General features: G+C 39.3%; 1 protein-coding gene and 1 long non-coding RNA gene across 7 annotated transcripts; both read right to left on the bottom strand.

Annotated features, from left to right (window-relative positions):
* Window positions 1-159: 159 nt before the first annotated feature.
* LOC149027076 (uncharacterized) lies at window positions 160-5,032 on the bottom strand. Of its 5 annotated transcripts, none has more exons than XR_016173991.1 (4): window positions 2,305-5,032; window positions 1,883-2,178; window positions 809-1,063; window positions 160-642 (listed from the first exon to the last, which is right to left on the bottom strand). It is a non-coding gene; the product is annotated as an uncharacterized LOC149027076 (long non-coding RNA). The 5 variants fall into 5 exon arrangements; XR_016173992.1 differs by lacking the exon at window positions 160-642 and having other exon boundaries at window positions 656-1,063; window positions 2,305-2,397; window positions 2,983-5,032; XR_016173994.1 differs by lacking the exon at window positions 160-642 and having other exon boundaries at window positions 656-1,063; window positions 2,305-3,062; window positions 3,422-5,032.
* Window positions 5,033-9,599: 4,567 nt separating this feature from the next.
* LOC149027075 (hydrolase family protein / HAD-superfamily protein) lies at window positions 9,600-21,977 on the bottom strand. 2 transcript variants are annotated; one of them, XM_089158915.1, is made up of 13 exons: window positions 21,765-21,977; window positions 20,920-21,138; window positions 20,715-20,818; window positions 20,346-20,381; window positions 20,155-20,228; window positions 19,983-20,023; window positions 19,746-19,817; window positions 19,422-19,623; window positions 14,423-14,521; window positions 13,688-13,755; window positions 12,296-12,488; window positions 12,126-12,209; window positions 9,600-11,314 (listed from the first exon to the last, which is right to left on the bottom strand). In XM_089158915.1, the coding sequence occupies exons 2-13, from the start codon at window positions 21,027-21,029 to the stop codon at window positions 11,255-11,257; spliced, it is 1,143 nt and encodes a 380-aa protein (XP_089015041.1). In that variant the 5' UTR covers window positions 21,030-21,138; window positions 21,765-21,977; the 3' UTR covers window positions 9,600-11,254. The 2 variants fall into 2 exon arrangements, with proteins under 2 accessions (XP_089015041.1, XP_089015033.1); XM_089158907.1 differs by lacking the exon at window positions 21,765-21,977 and having other exon boundaries at window positions 20,920-21,241.
* Between the last annotated feature and the right edge of the window lie 284 nt (window positions 21,978-22,261).

The raw sequence follows: 22,261 nt of genomic DNA, 5'->3' as shown, positions 1-22,261 counted from the left end.
TTTTTACCAGTCATGCACCAATCAGTTCACGACCGAGGAGGATCAAGATCACGTCATTCTATATAAATAAAGGGAGTGGAGCAAGTGTAGTCGGTGGTCATTGTGTGAGGGTATTGTCACTCTCCCTAGAAAACCCTAAACCTCAAGAGGAAATCAAGAGGAAACTCTAGGGAATTTCCATTATTGATGATTTTCATGCGTGAGGATTCTCTAAATAAATAAGTTGCTCTCTTGGAGACCCCACCATTTAGAGAAAACTTCGACAGCAAAAATAATTGGTGATTTTCATTTGTGAGGATTCTTTTAATGTTGATATTGTGAATCTGATAATCCTTACTGCCGTTGCAGTGCACACACACCAAAGGCAAGCAGCAAAATACGAACCTCCCCTCTACCCTTCAAATTTCACGTGATAAGTCTCTTGTACTCGAAATCTGAAATATGCAATGTTGTCTTAGGAAGAAGGTTTTCCAAATATCTAACCTGGAAGGGCTTTCTAGGTGTATGTGTGTATCCACTTAAATTTTGAAGAATGTTACTCCACGTTCAGATAGGGCCAACATGAATCAAAATTCAATAGCATCTCCAAGGATTGACACTTAAAGCCGTATCTTTGACGTATTTGACTTCTTTAAACAAAATCTACAACAAAGACACCCACGGATAAAAAAGGATCTCCATTAGTCCATTCCATATAACAAGGATATGAGTCTACCATCAATTGCATGTAAGGAACTTCAAATTCTGATTGAATAATTATGTACATTCCCAGCATAGAGTGGACAAGGAGTTAACTGGAATTTCATACCGTTGATGACACCTTCAAGCTTCCAAAGAGATTGTTGAGTGTTAAACACCTTCAGTCAATCCGACTTCTTCACTCTGAACAGTTTTCTCTTTATTGACAAAGTATCCTGTGAATCATAACAATGGAGGAAAAAAATACAAGAATGACCTTGGAAGGTGAACAAAGAATCAGAGTTTATAAAAGGAGACATGCTTCATGTAGTACATTCCCTTTGCAATATATATAGTCAACAGCCTCCTGAACCATGTCAACAACCTGCGTATGCAATAACCAAGATAAAACTAGAGGCCATCAAACATTTAACTAGGAATTCAAGTGTCAGCATACAATGGACCAAAGACGCTTATGTACCAGAGCTCAAACTAGGAAACTAAAAAATTATCATTTTATGACAATTTCAAAAATCTGGTGCTGTTGCACAAACTATCAAGATTAGGTTTCCAACCACCGAGGCAAAGTGAACCTCTTCTACCCAGGTAATTTGACACCATGGTTGAATATCTTTTAATAGTGAATGCGATCATCAACTCCCATACCCCTTATTTACAAATGTCATCAATAAGAGGTCTCTCTTCACCGTCAGCAATCAAAACTCATCCCATATCAATATAGGAGAAAATAATAATAATGTCTTGAAGCACTAAAAGAAATGGGGGGGGGGGGGGAGAATGATACACTGATATGCATAACTTACGCTGTGTATCTAGCATGGCCTCAAATAGAGTGAGGTGGGAAAATTGGTATGTCACCTCAGCCAACAGTTTTATTTTTTAATGAACAGGTTGTCAGGTAATTGCCAACCCTAGATAACCAAAAAATCAGGCTCTATTGTTTTCCATGGAAAAGTATCAATTTCTCTCACCCTCTTTTTGTCTCCCACACCATTTATCTCTTGCAAACAAATGCTATGTAAGCGAACTGACATGTTTTAGAGTTGGGAAAGTCAAATATTTCTTGAAGTACTTTCAGTTCCATATAGAAAGTTTTCCCCTTCAAATGAAAATTAAAAAAAGCAAAGAAGAGAAAACACTAACATATTAGCAAATGTATTTGTCATTCAGTGAATCAACATACCAGATCTGCTGGAAATTCTGGATGATTTCCCTTGCCCTTAAAAACATCTGTCTTTGTCAGTATAGAAAACCAGGGATGTCCTGCCTGAAATGCAAATGCTCAAACTTAATCCATCATATAGAGTCAGTAAATAACCATCTGTGATAGAAAGTGTAGTGTGAGGGACAAACCTGCCATGCAACCTTTGATGTCAACTGAAGGATTGTCTCCTATCATATACAGAGTTTTGAAAGGATGAGATGCTGTGTTTCCATTATTGACAACATGATAGTTGCAATGTGATGACAATATTTCTTCTGCACCCTCATGAATACCAAGGAATTTGGTTTACCATAAGAAGTATACTCCAAAGTTGAAGGGTGAATTCTGCATATATTAGACACAGAATGAGGATATGGGCCAGGCAGTTTAGTTTTTCATACCAAAGCATGCTACATATGCAACTTGTTCCCAACATCAATCCACATGGTAATTTGAAGGCAGAGGGCCTACTCTACTGTTTTCTTCACAGGGAGCTGCAGTAAAATGATACCTAAGCCACATTAGAATGCATGTCTTTATGAGATCATAATGTGCTGCCACAGGTAACCGTTAAGTAAACAAAGCATCTTATGCACCATGAAATAAGGGGTGTTATTTGATAATCTCAAAGGGCTTTTGTGGTCATACAGGCATAATAGAAACAAAAACTGGACCTGTTGGTCTCACAACTCCACTGACCCACTATGAATCTGACAATCAAAATGGAACATCATAACTGTTGCACACTGCATTGCAATGTCAAGTATTGCACTATCTAATGGTGATGAAGGCATGAAAGGTGTATACCCTGTTAAGATCTTATAATAGCTGTTAGCAATTAAACTTTCCAAGAGGACATAATGCTTGTAAATGAATTTGATACTAATTTCTTTTTTCTTCCCTTCTAACAAAGCCTGTTAACAAGGGTTTTATGGACTTTCATCACTAGGGACTGAGACAATAGCATGAACTTCCACAAAAAGTATTGCAGCCTATTGTCAAAATTACTAAAATTATAAAAGCCACTGGCCTTGAATAATTTTATATATCTGCACACAAGCTACAATGCCACATTAAACCTTGTAACTTTGCTTTCTGGCAGGAGGAATCCATCATGACTCTAGAAAACATCCGACTGAATCACCTGTATACTCCAACCCTGGAGAGGGTAGAAGTTTAGAAGTCTGGTAGATGAGATACAGCCTTGCGACCAGGAAAGTGAAAAAAGGGAAGGTATAGAAATAGGAAAGTTACTAATTCAATGCTAGATGATTCCAGGTTGTTATTTATTATTAAAAATAAGGTAATATATCACTTATCAGGTTTAAGTTAAGATCATCAAATACATGTAAAGTAATTAAGCCATATACATATTTGACCTGTACGTTGGTTGCCAACCTGCCTCTCAGTCAATAAAATGGTAAGTCTCTTTGCACTGGTATTCTTTTCTGAATATGCAATCATTTTTTATTGATCAAACCAAAAGAGGTCATCAATGTATCCAAGCACAGTGCTTACCTGTTGAAGATGCCTTCTAGTGCAATTCTAAATGCACCCATTCCAAGATGCTCAGAAGGAAATTCAGCCTGCCTGAGTGATCCAAATCAGTAGGTTTTTAACTTCCATTGAAATGAAGCAAACAGAATCCAACAAATCAGCCAATATTATTTTTATGATAAATGCAGGGCTTCAGGGGAGATATTTTGGAGCTAACTGAAAATAGAATAGTCAATTGTAGAAACAGGACTACTCACCATAGGAGTTCAGTGGTTCATATTCCTACATGTCTCACCAAAATTGGCAGACCAGATCAAGCAATTAAGGAGATACTAGGAAGTCCCAGTTTGACACAGTGAAGAGATGTTTAACTACTTATTAGACTATATGCCCACATTCTTATCATTCAAGGATCTGCAATAATAGCATAGTACTCTATCATATCTACCATCTCCCAGAGCAGTATCTCTACGAAAGCAGGGTACAATTGCACAGAATATGACCCTCCCAGACCAAGAGTCTTATGCAATGCATATGCTCTTTCTATTATTATATCAAAACCATCTACTTAGTGTTTGGCCTCAGGGCATAAAAATTTCACCATTCAGGCTGTCAGCTGCATACAAGCTCCAACTTTCCAACAAAGAAAACGAGGTTATGCCGTTATGGTGCTATACAGCTTGTTTCTATCTGGTCTACACACAAAACTTAAAATTCCCTCATTACTAAAATCACCAGAAGTAACAACCTTACTGACCTGGTATTCAAGATCATCATTTGCAAAATATAAAGGTGGTTGATGCCTGCTCCTCTGTGTCCCAGGGAGACCCCCAGTTGTTAAAATGTCACAGAGAACCTAAAGATATACATCAATTAGCTGAAAGCATTGCATAGGAAAACCAAATTTGGAAAAGAGAAGCATGCAAACATCTCATAGTTCTTGATGGTATCGACAGACTGCACTTGTGCTGATTTAACCATTTCAAAAACAGTTATGAGTATTCTAGCTTTATTTGTACTAGAAGATTTAAATGGACAAAACAACAGGGCAGCAGCAAATGCAAAATAATCCAATTAACAACTGCTAGTCGTTTAAAAAACTAAAAAATTTGTATGACAATAAAGAAAATAGCCTTGTGCTGGAATGGTAACTTCCAGACAGTACATAGAAGCATCAAGGATTCCAAAAATCATTAAATCATATAGCCCTCTCAGGTAAGGAAGTTTTATAGCCTCATCCAGGCAATTGCTGAAAGGTCTAGAAACAGTCATGCAGATTGGAATCAGAAAGTTGGGATGAGCTTGACCTGCAGGATCAGTCATACAGTGGTACAGGTTGGCTGGCTATCTTCCAAAATGCTCCTCCCTCAACTGTTCACTGGAATCCTTGATCAACCAGTACCCAATCCAATAACTATTTATGTCCATGAAACTCCAATATGAACCATGGTGCTGCTACTCGCTATGTTATCAAAATAATACAACTTTGCAACACAAGTGAATTGTCACACAACACAAAACCATATACTTTACCGTATCTTTTATAAGCCATAGTTCACAGCATCTAGGTGATGGAAGGCATTCAAAAAGAAAGAGGTTTCTTTTTTTTTCTCTCTCTTTTTTGGGGGGGGGGGGGGGGACTATACACCAGCAAGATAATGAGGTGTCCCCTAGGTGACCAAGATGACACAAAACCCCTAAATACAAGTAAAATGCCTGGGCAACGCCTTGACAACTATGTGTTAAGTGTTTCATTTTGCTGAAATCAACAACTGCACTGAAAATTTTTCCTGCTTTATCAAATAATGATTCTAACACATACTTCTTTAAATAAACAAAGTTATCTCCAAGAAGAAATTTGTTTTTAATGCAGGGACAGAAAAGAGAATAAAGAAGGTAAAGAGGATGGGGGAAGAAGGAAACCTGAGCTGAGAATAATCAGACTTGAAGCAGGGGAAGATGGGGAAGAACACTCTTAATTAGAAGAAGAAGAGAGAAGGGGGAGAGTCTGCAAATGTAAAACTCAAGCTTGACTACATTTTTCTATACCATGCCCAATAAGCTGATTATGAGTTACTAGTGTTTAATGTTTAAATAATAAAAGAGACATACTTTGATACAAAGACAACTATAGCAGGGCTCTTAGTAATTTAAAACTAACAAATAATTGATCCTACTAGGACTCTTAGGAATTTAAAACTAACCAAAACTGATCCTTGATATCCTACCTGAATTAAAATTCTGATTACATTATTATCTCAATAAATAAATAACAAAAATCTCAAATTATCTCTAACACTCCCACGAAAACAGTTCCTATTTCATCTCATTGCAAGCTGGATTTGGGCCCACCAAATATGAAGAATTGTCTCTGATAAGACCCTAGTTGTTCACGTATACAAACCCAAGGGTAAACAGGGGAAGACAGCAGTAGCATCGGCTGAAACAGGGAAGAATAAAGTTACACCAGCAGCTGGTGCAGGGGAAGGACAAGTGGCAACCTTGTGGCAGCCACCACCTTCTGTTATGAGCTAGGGAAGAATGACGGCCAGGTGGCCGACATTGGATAGAGGGGTTTGTTAGAGTTTGTTGGGTGGGGGGTTTGGGGGTTGGGGGGAGGGGGGGGGGGGGGGGAATTAGAAGCGCGCAGAGCTGCGGGGGGGGAGGCCTCTGGGTGGCTTGCCTGGTGTTGCCGGTTTATCTGTGTTTCTTTGTTTGTTTATGTCTTTCGTAGTTACTCGTCTATTTTTTCGCTATCCTCGTGTTATGGGATCGCTATCATATGAATCCTTCTGCTGTTGGCTTCTGAGTCCTTCTGCTGGTATTTGTTCTGAGTTTTTGCCTTCGTCTGTAGATGTCGTTGTGCTGTGTTTATCTTTGGGTTGGGGTTGTCTGCAGGGGTCCTCGTCTCATAGGTTACTGTTCACGTTACTGTAGCATGAACAGTAACCTCTGATTGTGCTGCATCATTTTTAGCGTAAGAGGCTGGTAATCACAACTCACCACACTACTTGAAATTAGGTTTGATAGGTGATTCACCAATCAGAAAGAATCATCAGTGATCCTTCCACACGTCAGTTTATGGTGACATCCTAAAATGAAAAACAAATGTGGCACAATTCACCTCACATTAATGTGGTAATAACATCCCAAAAGCACTTTGCTGTGCGGCAAAATAAAGTCATTCCTTAACCACTTTTTGCATTCAAAACTTTGAAGCTTAAAACAAGAAGGAAGAAGTCCAATATGCAGTAAAACATATAGCTTAGCTGAGCAACAACCAACAGAAATCTAACAGATCTCAGTCTATGGACAGTCCAGAATGTCCAGAACATCCCTTCACATAACTAAATGGACAAGTCACCTGGCTAGGAAATCTAAAAGGACCTACCTATGGAGAGTACAGAATGTCGAGAACATCTCTTCATGTAACCGAATGGATGTCACTTGGCATGGACATCAAGGTGATCCAATCATCCAAGTTACTTGTGTATCTGCCCCACACCAAAATTGGAAATTTTCAAAGGGATAAAAAAGCCGTTCCAGCCATAGGATAGAAGGGGATCTAATATATTGGCAGCATGCTTAACTGTTAAGCTCAACTCAACTGGTGGTCGTGGTGGAAGATAGGTTTTTAACTGAGATAAGGTAGTGATTAGAAAATGATACTAACAGAACACAAATGTGCTTCGCTTTTCCAAGTGGTAGAATGCCTTTGGCTGAACTTTCCAAGTGACTTGGAGGTTTATAAGTGTTACATCTTAACTGTTATCAGACACTGATCTACCACCTCACAGATATAGGGCCACACTCAGAAGCTCAGGATTGTGGGTAATCAACCATATCAACTCCCATTAGAACTAATAAACATTCCTTTAGAGTTGTAAACCAAATGGAAATTTATGCGTGTCAGTTTGTGAGGACTTCCAACTTCTTGTACAATAAGTCACACAAAAATATGAAGGAAAAATTATGTCCCTGATTACCTTTAGTACACCTCTGGTTTCTCAAAGAGTGAGGGTACCACAAGATTATGCTTTCCTAAACCCAAAAGTAAATCAATCTATTTTCTGCTTTTACCACAAACACAACAACGGACACCACCAAGAAGAAGAAAGTCTTTATGATTTTATGAGAATTTCCAACAAACCAGAGAAACGGATATAAAGATAAATTTAAGGGATAATTACTATTGGCCCCCTGTATTTTGATTTTATTACTACTGTATCCCTGTATTTTTCAAAATTATTAATCCAACCTTTAACTTTGTCTACAATTACTATTGCCCCCCTACCGTTAAGTTCCGTTAGTTTACTGATGATGTGGCATCTTTATATTTTCTCAAAAACCCCAAAATACCCTTATACTTATCTCTTTACTTATTTACCCTTTTGTCAAGTTATGTGAAGAAAAAAATAACTATAATCCGTTTTATTCTAAAAACAAAAACCACAAAATAAAGAAAAAATGATTGAATAAAACTCAAATAGAAACTGAAGAGGAAGGAAAATCGAATTCAACTCAAATTGGAAACTAAATATCGCCTAAAATATTTTCAAAATAAATGAAGTTTAGTGAAGGTGGGAAACCAAATCGAATTTGGATTTTGCCCAATTCATTAATTCAAAATAAATGAAGTTTAGGGTAAAATTGACATTTAATCTGGTTTTATAAATGGGGTAGCATCATCTTTTGATTTTTTAATTTTAATGAAGGGCAAATTAGACATTACATATTCAAACTTAACGGCTACTTAACACCGTTATAAGGAAGGGGCAACAGTAATTTCGTAAAGAACAGGGTTTTATTAGTAATAAAATCAAAGTACGGGGGCAAGAGTAATTATCCCTAAATTTAACAATCATTTAAACCTTACACCAAACATAAAAAAACATTAGGAGAAAGATGCTAGAGTAAAAACAAGATGATATAATTTTGAGGGGGGAGATTAAAAAAAATAGAAAAAAGGGGAAACCCCAACCCCCCCCCCCCCCCCCCCCCCCCCCCCCACCCCCCAACCCCCCTTTCCCCCCCCCCTCCGCCCCCCCCCTTTTTTGTTTCCCCCCTAGAGGTGCTATTCTTGTTAACTTCCTGCTTAGTTGCCCAACTTTTATACCGAGACAGGGGATCAAGCTCAGGAACGAGAACTGGCGTTGCCACGGGCAGGAACGTCGAAGGAGAAGCCGGAGCCGGAGAGGATGGATTGTGTGATGCGGAGGATATGGCGTTCAATGGCGTCTGGGAGATTGAGGTCTGCAACTTCAAGGCAGGCGAAGGAGAGATCAAGGTCCGATAAGGTTAGGGTTTTCTGAGAGGTGGAAACATTGGATCGAAGAGAGTTGCTGAGCTTCGTAAGGCTTGAGAGGATGAATTCGTCTGGTCTCAATCGGAAGGGCAGGTAGTGAGTGTAGAAAGGTCTCGCTTGGTGACATGAATGAATCTGCTTCAATGAGCTGATGAACGACCTGCAGAATACGAGTCAGTCGTAACGTTCGCATAGGAGCGGATGGAGGTTAGAACGAATCACGCTCAGTAACGTAGAACTGGTTAGCGTTGCCACGGGTCGAATGAGAAGCCGGAGCCGGAGAGGATGGATTGTGTGATGTGAAGGATAAGGCGTTCACACAATCCATCCCGTGCTAACCAGATCTACATTACAGAGCTTGATCGTTCTAACATCGATCCGCCCCTATGCGAACGTCTCACCGTAGGCAAGACCACCGTTACGACTCACTCGTATTCATCAGCTCTGCGAAGATTCACGTCACACCAAGCGGGACCTATTCTACACTGACGTCATGCTCTTCAAAGACCAAAGCCAGTCTGATGCCGTGCTTGACGATGTTGCTTGGATGTACCAGGTCCAGCCTCAATGTCGTCGCTGCAGAGAAGGGTGTCGTTGTTGAAAGGCTTATATGAGGTTGTTCTTGAGGAAGATCTTCCTCAAGACGGAACTCAAGCTTCCAGTGCTAGCACTTGTGGATAGTGATCCATATGGATTGAAGATTCTATCTATTTAAGGGTGTGGATCAAAGGACATGTCATATGATAGTGCGAATCTGACTACACCTGAAAAATAGGTTGGGATTAAAAAAAACCCCCCCCCCCCCGGGGGAAGGACCCCCCCATCAATTTTTTTTTTTTTAAATTTTTTTTTTTGTTATTTGTACTGGGTATGTCTAATTAGACAACACTATGTAAAAGAAAACTTCTTTTGAGATGAGAAGAGGAAGCTTCTATTGATAAATTAAGGAATTAGATTCTATAGAATGTTTTCCCATTATTTTGGAAAGAGCCACTGGGAGATTAGTAACACACAGATGGATCTTGCAAATGGCTTGTATGGAGACCAAGGAGTCGTCTGAACAGATCTCGATGTTAGGTAGCTTCAGGGTTCTTGCTTTAAGAAGAGCACTTCTAATCTAATCACAGTAAACTCTACGCGCTGCCTTCATCAAGATGCACACTCTTGGGAAGGGCAATCTACTACTATCAGCAAGACATATGGGTTCTCCCAGTTTACTTGCAATCATCCCTAGAGTTTTGGTTCCCCAAAAGATGTTGTTTGAGACCATCAAACCTTACCCACAGCGGAATTTGTTTCTCAAGAATCTCCTCCTGAGTGTCAGAGAGCTCTTCACCCGATACCTTGCGGCTTAACTCTTATCTCTTGGAAGTTGGAACTTGAAAACGAAGATCCTATTCTCCATTTGTAAATTTTTACTTCACCAGCGTGTGCCCATTTCTCCACCACGAATCGCTTTCTGTTGTTGCCGCCGAAGTTGTATCCAACAAGGGCTGACTTCAATCTCTCTATCTTCTTTGCTACTTCTTCTCTGATCACCACGACATTCTTGCCATCAGTAACTTTGGGTTCGGTGTACGCCCATTTTTACATTGCTAAATTGTTTTATTACTAGTCGCGCACCAATCAGTCCACGACCGAAGAGGACCAAGATCACTTCTTCTATCAGTAAAGGGAGTGGAGCAAGTGTCGCCAGTGGCCAACAGGCTAGGGTCGCCGTTGGTCATTGTGTGAGGCAATGTCACTCTCTCCCTAGAAAACCCTAAACCTCAAAGAGGAAACTCTAGGAAAAATAATTGAATTTTCATGTGAGGATTCTCTAAATAAATAGGTTGCTCTATTGGAGACCCCACCATTTAGAGGGAACTTCAATAGCAAAAATAATTGGTGATTTTCATGCGAGGATTCTTTTAATGTTGATACTGTGAATCTGATGATCCTAACTGGAGTGCACACCAAAGGCAAGCAGCAAAATATGAACCTCCCCTCTACCCTTCATGATAGTCTCTTGTACTCGAAATCTGAAACATGCAATGTTGTCTTAGGAAGAAGGTTTTCAAATGTCTAACCAGGAAGGGAATTCTATGTGTATCCACTTAAATTTTGAAGAATGTTACTCCACGTTCAGACAGGGCAAACATGAATCAATTTTCAGGGCCAAAATTCAATTGGATACACTTAAAGCTGTATCTTCGACGTATTTCACTTCAAACAAAATCTACAAAAAGACACCCACGAATAAAAAAGAATCTCCATTCCATACAACAAGGATATGAGTCTACCATCAATTGCATGTAAGGACCTTCAAATTCTGATTGAATAATTATGTACATTCCCAACATAGAGTGGATGACACCTTCAAGCTTCCAAAGAGATTGTTGACAATGTTAGTAAGCTGTTAACACCTTCAGTCAATCCAACTTCTTCACTCTTAGCAGTTTTCTCTTTATTGACAAAGTATCCTGTGAATCATAACAATGGAGGAAAAAAATACAAGAACGACCTTGGAAGGTGAACAAAGAATCAGAGTTTATAAAAGGAGACATGCTTCATGTAGTACATTCCCTTTGCAATATGTAGTCAACAGCCTCCTGAACTGTGTCAACAACCTGCGTATGCAACAACCAAGATAAAATTAGAGGCCGTCAAACATCTAACTAGGAATTCAAGTTTCAGCATACAATGGACCAAAGACGCTTAAGTACCAGAGCTGAAACTAAGAAACTAAAAACTCATCATCTTATGACAATTTCAAAAATCTGGTGCTGTTGCACAATCTATCAAGATTAGGTTTCCAACCACAGGTGAAGTGAACCTCTTCAACCCAGCTAATTTGACACCATGGTTGAATATCTTTTAATAGTGAATGCGATCATCAATTCCCATACCCCTATTTACAAATGTCATCAATGAGAGGTCTCTCTTCACCGTCAGCAAACGAAACTCATTCCATATCAATATAGGAGAAAACAATAATAATGCTTTGAAGCACTAAAAGAAAAGGGGGGGGGGGGGGGGAAATGGTACACTGATATGCATAACTTAGGCTGTGTATCTAGCATGGCCTCAAATAGAGTGGCAGGAAAATTGGTATGTCACCTCAGCCAACAGTTTTATTTTTTAATGTATAGGTTGTCAGGTAATTGCCAACCCCAGATAACCAAAAATCAGGCTCTATTGTTTTTCATGGAAAAATATCAATTTCTCTCACCCTCTTTTTTTCTCCCCACCATTTATCTCTCGCAAACAAATGGTCTGTTATGGAACTGACATGTTTTAGAGTTAGGAAAGTCAAATATTTCTTAAAGTACTCTCAGTTCCATATAAAAGTTTTCCCCTTCTAATCAAGATTAAAAAAACAAAGAAGAGAAAACACTAACATATTAGCAAATGTATTTGTCATTCAGTGAATCAACATACCAGATCTGCTGGAAATTCTGGATGATTTCCCTTGCCCTTAAAAACACCTGTCCTTGTCAGTATAGAAAACCAGGGATGTCCTGCCTGAAAAGCAAATGCTCAAACTTAATCCATCATATAGAGTCAGTAAATAACCATTTGTGACAGAAAGCGTAGTGTGAGGGACACACCTGCCGTGCACCTTTGATGTCAACTGAAGGATTGTCTCCTATCATATACAGAGTTTTGAAAGGATGAGATCCTGTGTTTCCATTATTGGCAACATGATAGTTGCAATGTGATGACAGTATTTCTTCTGCATTCTTGAATACCAAGGGATTCGGTTTACCAAAAGAAGTATACTCCAAAGTTGCAGGGTGAATTCTGCATATATTAGACACAGAATGAGGATATGGACCAGGCAGTTTAGTTTTTCATAGCAAAGCATGCTACATATGCAACTTGTTCCCAGCATCAATCCACATGCTAACTGTTTTCTTCACAGGGAGCTGCAGTAAAATGATGCCTAAGCCACATTAAAATGCACGTCTTTATGAGATCATAATGTGCTGACACAGGTAACCGTTTAAGTAAACAAAGCATCTTATGCACCATGAAATAGTAAAGGGGTGTTATTTGATCATCTCAAAGGGGTTTTGTAGTCATACAGGTGTAGAAACATAAACTGGACCTGTTGGTCTCACAACTCCACTGACCCAATCAACCTCTATGAATCTGACAATCAAAATGGAACATCATAACTGTCGCAAACTGCATTGCAATGTCAAGTATTGCACTATCTAATGATGATAAAGGCATGAAAGGTATATACCCTGTTAAGATTTTATAATAGCTGCTAGCAATTAAACTTTCAAGAGGACGTAATGCTTGTAAATGAATTTGATACTAATTTTTTTTCTTCCCTTCTAACAAAGCCTGTTAACAAGGGTTTTATGGACTTTCATCACTACAGACTGAGACAATAGCATGAACTTCCACAAAAAGTATTGCAGCCTATAGACAAAATTATAAAAGCCACTGGCCTTGAATAATTTTATATATTTGCAAACAAGCTACAATCCCACATAAACCTTGTAACTTTGATTTCTGGCAGGAAGAGTCCATCATGACTGCGACCAAAAAATTGCCATTCATATTATTTTTGGTCACCCCGCCCCTATTGTCTTTCTCCCTTTGTTTAACATTTAGAAAAAATCCGACCGAGTCATCTGTATACTTCTTCCAACCCTGGAAAGGGAAGAAGTTTAGAAGTCTGGTAGATGAGATATGGCCTTGCGACCAGGAAAAAAAAGGGAAGGTATAGAAGTTGGAAAGTTACTAATTCAATGCTAGATGATTCTAGGTTCTTATTTATTATTAAAAATTAAGTAACATATCACTTGTCAGGTTTAAGTTAAGATTATCAAATACATGTAAAGTAATTAAGCCATATACGTATTTGACCTTGACATTGGATGCCAACATGCCTCTCAGTCAACAGGTATTCTTTTCTGAACACACAATCATTTTTTATTGATTAAACCAAAAGAGGTCATCACTGTATGTCCAAGCACAGTGCTTACCTGTTGAAGATGCCTTCAAGTGCAATTCTAAACGCACCCATTCCAAGACGCTCAGAAGGAAATTCAGCCTGCCTGAGTGATCCAAATCAGTAGGTTTTTAACTTCCATTGAAATGAAGCAAACAGAATCCAACAAATCAGCCAAATATTATTTTTATGATAAAAGCGGGGCTTCAGGAGAGATATTATGGAGCTAACTAAAAATAGAAGAGTCAATTGTAGAAACAGGACTACTCACCAAAGGAGGTCAGCAGTTCATATTCCTACATTTCTAACCAAAATTGGCAGACCAGATCAAGCAATTAAGGAGATACTAGGAAGTCCCAGTTTGACACAGTGAAGAGATGTTTAACTACTTCTTAGACTATATGCCCACATTCTTATCATTTAAGGGTCTGCAATAATAACACAGTACTCTATAATATCTACCATCTCCCAGAACTGTATCCCTACTAAAGCAGGGTACAATTGCACAGAATATGACCCTCCCCGACCAAGAGTCTTATGGAATGCATATGCTCTTTCTATTATTATATCAACCATCTACTTCAGAGTGTTTTGGCCTCAGGACATAAAAATTTCACCATTCAGACTGTCAGAAGGTGCATACAAGCTCCAACTTTCCAACAAGGAAATTGAGGTTATGGAGCTATACAGCTTTGTTTCTATCTGGTCTACACACAAAACATAAAATTCCCTCATTACTAAAATCACCAGAAGTAACAACTTTACTGACCTGGTATTCAAGATCATCATTTGCAAAATATAAAGGTGGTTGATGCTTGCTCCTCTGTGTCCCAGGGAGACCCCCAGTTGTTAAAATGTCACAGAGAACCTAAAGATATACATCAATTAGCTGAAAGCATTGCATAGGAAAACCAAATTTGGAAAAGAGAAGCATGAACATCTCATAGTTCTTGATGGTATTGACAGATTGCACTTGTGCTGATTTAACCATTCCAAAAAACAGTTATGAGTATTGATAAGATCCTAATAATATCTTAGAAAATTTATACAAAATTGCAAGAATTTAACAAGATAACACTGGTTTCTATGGTGCCAGTCACCCCCCCCCCACACACACACCACCTCACAGTGTTCCCTCAGCCTACGGCTGCCCACAAGACTCTCCAAACATTCAATATCCTCTCCACTCACTTGTCCCTCTTAGTATTTATAGCCCTCAACTATCCCTAACTAACCCTCATTCTCTCACTCTTCTCCCTCTATTTATTATCTCAACTAACCCTAACTAACCTTCATTCCACCTGGCCTCATTACCTCAACTAACCCTAACTAACCTTCATTCCACTTGGCCTCATCCTAGGGTCCTAACACTACCGGCCCCTCGAAAATCACCTTGACCTTAAGGTGATGGAATTGTTAAAGTTTATTCGTGTGATGGTGCCACATAACCGTAGTAATTCAACATCATCCTCCCAGGCTGAATAACACACCCACTGCCCAAAATCAGACTTGGAGCGAAGCACTTGGTCTGGAATTTTTTTTTTTTTCCGCCGGCAACGAAATTAATCCCCATCGCACCACTGCAACTCTCACAAAGCCTGCATGTCATCTCGATTATGCGAGGTTGAAGAAGATGAATTCCTGGTTCGGTTTGATAAGTGCTTGGTTTGGGTTTGGGTTTTGACCCGTTTGAGTTATTTGGGTTTAAAGTAATGCTGAGAAGGCTTGGATTTTGGGTATACGAAATGGGCCAAGCCCATGAGTGATGATGAAAAGGAGTAAGGTCCAAATACTTAAAACCATAGGTTAAAAGCAATGGGTTGGGCGTTAAGGAAATACGATGGGCTGGGGTTTAATGGAATAGGTTGGGCCCATACCACGGGTTCATTACCCAGAATTAAATAGCCCAAAAGGCCCCTGGATCTAATAGACTTGAACCACCGTTGGATCTGAACCATCGATTCAACCAAGCCCTCCACTTGGACCGTCTCTTCCCAAAAGAAACTCACGATGAAAACCCTCAGCGACTCTCCTCCACATGCTGCCGCCAATGGTGATCTCTCTCTCTCCCTGAAATCACACACATGTCGCTCACGGCCGACGCCATCACTAATCTACAAAAATCTGCCACTTCTATGGTTGCATTCGCCCACATCCATGGGGGTTTCACAAGAGCTCGGACCATCCAGCTCCTAACTCCTTTGAATTGTCTACGCCTCTGTTCTTGCCAAAGAGCAGAATCTTGATTAGCGCCTTGAGCAGCACCTTCTCCAGCCGAATCTTCAAAATACATGTAGACTCCATCCTTTCGGCGCCAGGGCTTTCGCTGCCTGACGATAACAGCAGGCATGTCCTTCTTCCTTAGATCGGACTTTCCCTTCTTGATTGTTGCCATTGCCATGTCATCGACACAATCAGAGCCAACCCTAACAACCCACCAGAACCAGCATCATTTTCTTCCTTCCCTGCGAACAGAGTTTTTCCCTGCCGTCTACAACTTTGCATCGATTTCCCCTGGTCTGCTTCGGTTCTTCTTCTTCTTGCATATGGTTGATCTAGCGACTTGTTTTCTCGCTTTTGAAACCTCAATCCGGTAGGTTTCAACACCCAGAACTATCTTTCTTTTCTTCTCTCTTCTCCCAACCTGGCATGGAACTACCGTAGTCGTCAACCTATCTCTGCCGGCGATTTCACTCAGCATTCTTTCCATCAGTTCTGCTTGGTCATCCCTCGGTTCTTCCTGGTTGCCATCACCGAACTCAATCTGCAGGCTTCTCTGAAACCCTTCCAATCAAACACCGGCCAATTTCTCCGGTAAACCCACTCTAACGCTTCCTCATCCAAATGCTCGAGAGCTATTCCAAGCCAATATTCACACTCAATTTGGTGTTGCCGGCTAAATTGTTCGACTTCTATTAACCACTTGTGCGCATTTCCATCACCGGAAAACAGTGACAAAACCATTTCACCTCCCTGGATCGTTATAGCTCTGATGCCAATTGATAAGATTCTAATAATATCTTAGAAAATTTATACAAAATTGCAAGAATTTAACAAGATAACATTGATTTCTATGGTGCCAGTCACCCCCCCCCCACACACACACACACCCTCACGGTGTTCCCTCAGCCTACGGCTGCCCACAAGACTCTCCAAACATTCGATATCCTCTCCACTCACCCTCTATTTATAACCCACAACTATCCCTAACTAACCCTCATTCTCTCACTCTTCTTCCTCTATTTATTATCTCAACTAACCCTAACTAACCTTCATTCCACCTGGCCTCATCCTAGGGTCCTAACAAGTATCCTAGCTTTATTTGTACAAGAAGATTTAAAGGGACAAAACAACTGGGCAGCAGCAAATGGAAAATAATCCAATTAACAACTGCTATTTGTTTAAAAAACTAAAAAATTAGTATGATTATTCAATAAAGAAAATAGCCTTGTGCTGGAATGGAACTTCCAAACAGTATATAGAAGCATCAAGGATTCAAAAAATCATTAAATCATATAGCCCTCTCAGGTACGGAAGTTTTATAGCCTCATCCATGCAATTGCTGAAAGGTCTAGAAACAGTCATGCAGATTGGAATCAGAAAGTGGCTGGGACCTCCATGTATTTTGGGATGAGCTTGACCTGCAGGATCAGTCATACGGTGGTACAGGTTGACTGGCTATCTTCCAAAATGCTCCTCCCTCAACCAACCGTTCACTGGAATCCTTGATCAACCAGTACCCAAACCACTAACTATTTATGCCCATGAAACTCCAATCTGAACCATGGTGCTGCTACTCGCTATGTTACCAAAATAATACAACTTTGTAACAAGTGAATTGTCACACAACACAAAAGCATATACTTTACTGTGTCTTTTATAAGCCATAGTTCACAGCATCTAGGTGATGGAAGGCATTCATACAGAAAAGACTTTTTTTTTTTTTTTTCCTTTTTTTTTTTTTGGGGGGGGGGGGGGGGGGGTACCATACACCAGCAAGATAACGAGGTGTCCCCTAGGTGACCAAGGTGACACCAAACCCCTAAATACAAGTAAAGTGCCTGGGCAACCCCTTGACAACTATGTGTTAAGGTGTTTCATTTTGCTGAAATCATCAACTGCACTAAAAATTTATCCTGCTTTATCAAATAATGATTCTAACATATACTTCTTTAAATAAACAAAGTTTTCTCCAAGAAGAAATATGTTTTTAATGGAGGGACAGAAAAAAGAATAAAGAAGGTAAAGAGGATGGGGGAAGAAGGGAAAACCTGAGAATAATTACACTTGAAGCAGGGGATATGGAGAATAATAAAAGAGACATACTTCGATACAAAAACAAACTATAGTAGGGCTCTTGGTAATTTAAAACTAACAAATAATTGATCCTACTAGGCCTCTTAGGAAATTAAAACTAACACCCTAGAAATCCTACCCGAATTAAAAATCTGATTACATTATTACCTCAATAAATAAATAACAAAATCCTAAATTATCTCTAACACTCCCACGAAAACAGTTCCTATTTTATCTCATTGCAAGCTGGATTTGGGCCCACCAAATATGAAGAATTATCTCCTAGGTTACCATTCATGATACCTCACATTACTGTGGTAAATAACATCCCAAAAGCACTTTGCTGTGCAGCAAAATAAAATCATTCCTTAACCACTTTTTGCTTTAAAACTCTGATGCTTAAAAGTAGAAGGAAGAAGTCCAATATGCAGTGAAACATATAGCTTAGCTGAACAACAACAACCAACAGCAAATCTAACAGACCCCAGTCTATGGACAGTCCCGAACGTCCAAAACATCCTTTCACATAACTAAATGGACAAGTCACCCTGCTAGGAAATCTAAAAGGACCCTACCTATGGAGAGTACAGAATGTTGAGAACATCTCTTCATATAACCGAATGGATAAGTCACCTGGCATGGACATCAAGGTGATCCAATCATCCAAGTTACTTGTGTATCTGCCCCACACCTAAATTGGGAATTTTCAAAGGATAAAAAAGCTGCTCCAGCCATGGGATGGAAGGGGATCTAATATATTGGCTTCATGCTAACTGTTAAGCTCAACTCAACTGGTGGTCGTGGTGGAAGATAGGTTTTTTAACTGAGATAAGGTAGTGATTAGAAAATGATACTAACAGAAAACAAATGTGCTCTGCTTTTCCAAGTGGTAGAATGCTTTTGACTGAACTTTCCAAGTGATTTAGAGGTTTAAAAGTGTTACATCTTAACTGTTATCAGACACTGATCTACCACTTCACAGATATAGGGCCACACTCAGAAGCTCGGGATTGTGGGTAATCAACCTTACCAATTCCCATTAGAACTAATAAACATTCCTTTAGACTTGTAAACCAAATGGAAATTTATGTGTATCAGTATGTGAGGACTTCAACTTCTTGTACAATAAGTCACAAAAATATGAAGGAAAACTTATGTCCTTGAGTAGCTTTAGTATCTCTAGTTTCTCAGTGAGTGAAGGTACCACAAGATCATGTTTTCCAACACCCAAAAGTAAATCAATCTATTTTCTGCTTTTACCACAAACACAACAACCGCCACCACGAAGAAGGAAGTCTTTATGATTTTATGAGAATTTCCAACAAACCAGTGAAACAGATGTAAAGAGAAATTTAACAATCATTTAAACCTTAGACCAAACATCAAAAACATTTGGAGAAAGATGCGAGATAACAAGCAGATGTTATAGAATTTAGAGGACAAGATTACTACGAGTTAGAGAACATGAAAACCTGAATATCTCTGCTCCAGTCGACAGAATCGCTAACAACGAATGCTGCTTTAACTCTATCTGTAAGAGCATTGCATTTTACGGTTACCTCCATAGAGGTGCTATTATTGTTAACTTCCTGCTTAGTTGCCCAACTTTTATACCGAGACAGGGGATCAATATTACTGAAGTATGATGAATATTCATCGATTGACAAAGCATTTCTGCAAATAGTATGTGTTAGGAAGCAAGCATTTGGAAATAAAATGCACACAAATCTGGAATTTATCATGAATAACTCCATATTTTATGAAACCTGTAAATACCCAACAGATCAAGACCTTACTTAAAGCCATACTCTGACATCACTGCAGCAGGTTCGCCTTTTCCAGCAGCAACAATGAGGTCATTCTTGTATCTTGAAAGGGGGGAAAAGTAATTAAAATAGACACACAACAAAGTTATATTTAGATATTTCATCATGAAGCTTCTCTTCAATTCAGAAGTCAAGGAGAACACTAGATAATGTAGCTAGAATGCACATTACTTAAAGCCAAAAACTGTACATAATACAGGTAGGTACCTATTTACTAGGTTTTTGAAAGGTGAATGGCCCTGTACAACCTGCATGTGGATAAACAATAGAAAAACATTCATAGTGATTCAACAAAGCCCAAAGTAATATTCGGAGGGATACACGCATAAACGTACATGTTGACAAATTTGTAATAAATTCAAAGTTCTCTGAGAAGTACCTGCGAAGGTAAAACATTTAACCCCAAAAGGTTACTCAACTCAGATGCCCGCTTAGATTCCGGGATGCCACCCCCTGCACAAATGGGATGACAACAAGGACTTACGCCTTAGTTCATTGTACTTTCTATCAAAATCCTACAAGTATCTAAACCTTAATGAACCCTTCTGTTATTGCTAAAAAATGACCCACCATTTGTCAAGAATAGAAATGGGATCTTCAAAGCGCCTGCAAAGAAAGAAATGTTCACTCATTTCTAGCAACTCGAAAAAAAGGAAAAGAAAAATAGATAAATAAAACGCTACCAACATTAGTAGCGGTAAATGGTCCAAGCGCACTTAGAACCGCAAAAACCTTCCAGGTGGTTGATGAGTTTCAATAATCAGTCAAAAGTAAAGGCAGGGTTCCAGGCTTATCTTTGCTATATTTGTTATCTCGGAGAGACTATCGTTAATTCAACTGGGGGTATCTTCAAAATCACTCTAAATTCTAAAACGATAAAAGAAGGCCGTAAAGTAATGCGAAGAAAGATTAAACAAAGTAAAGCTAAGTGTCTCCTACCCGAATCCGCATATAACTTTCTGAGCGCTTGCGGAGAGCCACCGATCGGAGTACGGCCTAGAAGAATAACCCCATCAATGTCAAACGCGATTCCAAAAGAAGGCCTGCGAGCACACAATATCGGCCGAGAAGCCTAAAGATGTGTCACTGCGAAGAAGATGGCATTCAGAATATGAAACATAAAACAAAATAAATTAAAACTAACCGCTCGGGATGAGACTGCGAGAATGAACGCGAAACGTCAAATCGACACAGCCGCAATGCCTCTCTGGTTCTTCTTCCCTGATAAACTCTAAACAATGCGCCAAACCTCATTCTTCCTAAAACTTGAAATGAAATCACTAGCCGGTTCTTCCCTTTTAGTCAGATTATTGCTTCGATTTTCTATCTAGCAAAATACTAGAATGGGTGTAATGGAGAAGACCTGCAAGATGAGCAACTCCAAATTGGTAGGGTGAAAGGCAGAAACAAAAAATGAGCTACTGATTCTTCCTAAGTGTTGTTTGATTGGTTCTAGAGAAAGAAGAATACATTTTACACGGACGGGAAAATGCCCTCACCTGGACCCCTAAGGTTTGGTCTATGTCCAAAAAAATTCCCACTGGCATATGACTCCTGAGGTTTCTAGAAACGACTAATTAAGGACAAGTTATACTTTGAAACGACTAATTAAAGACAAATCATATTTTAATGATCAAAATACCCCAATGGTCAAGATTGAACCATGTATACCATTTCAATCTAATGGTTTATATTAAAAAGACAATGCACTTATAATCTTTTTATTTTATATTCAAAGTCTTAAGATTTCAAATTTACAAACTTATACCCGGGTATAATTTACAGAAAACAATCCATTAGCAGCTGAATTTACAGAATCAAACCCAAAAAACCTAGTAAACTAAGAAACGAAATTTTCTCGATCTGAAAAACCCTAGCAACCCTCGTCTCCGGTGAGTCAATCGATTTTCTGGAAAGAGAGTCTATATAAGCTAACAGATGTAGAGCTTGGTGGGAAGTGGGAGCGTTATTAGGGGAATCCATGCTAACCTTCTTGGAGTTCTTGCAAGCCAATCGACCATTCCGCTTCACAAGGTCAGAGATAAATGTCCATTATACAAACCAGATGGTTCTGTTGATGAGGAATTGATACGAAGGTGGAGATAATCTTCAATGTGCTGGACTAAAGCTAGAGAATTGAGAAAAATTATGCTTTGATCTTTATGTGAATTTGATAATCTTTTGTTCTCCTTGATGGCGCAGACTGGAATGTGGGTCGCCGGAGTTTGTGGGTTCTCACCATAGAATAAATTTGGGAACTTATGCAATCGATCCAGACGAACCAACCATCACTTCAAGTTTTCAAATTCCTTTCCTCCATGAATTCATTTAAGCGGGATTCAATTACTGAGATGCACAAAAAATTTATGCAAGTAAACAGAGTCACCTGAAGCTTTAATCAGGTTGCAGCATCTGTTGGATTGAACAAATTAGCCAATATTGAAATTGGGTACTGGGCGCGCTTCTGATCAAGTTGTCACAGTACT

The sequence above is a fragment of the Hakea prostrata genome, chromosome 1, assembly GCF_041222555.1.
Source record: "Hakea prostrata isolate BN-2017 chromosome 1, UWA_Hpros_2, whole genome shotgun sequence".
Classification (NCBI taxonomy): domain Eukaryota; kingdom Viridiplantae; phylum Streptophyta; class Magnoliopsida; order Proteales; family Proteaceae; genus Hakea; species Hakea prostrata.
Note: the sequence above shows the minus strand (reverse complement) of the source record. Positions and strands in the feature narration are given on the sequence as shown.

What these genes read in the sequence shown, in the direction of transcription:
- LOC149027075 (XM_089158915.1), bottom strand. Translation starts at nt 21,029, where the DNA reads ATGAGGTTTGGCGCATTGTTTAGAGTTTATCAGGGAAGAAGAACCAGA. An exon ending in ATGTCAGAGTATGGCTTTAA is followed by an intron (nt 19,624 to 19,745) that starts GTAAGGTCTTGA and finishes TACTATTTGCAG; the next exon opens with AAATGCTTTGTCAATCGATG. An exon ending in CAGAATTTCCAGCAGATCTG is followed by an intron (nt 11,315 to 12,125) that starts GTATGTTGATTC and finishes TTGCATACGCAG; the next exon opens with GTTGTTGACACAGTTCAGGA.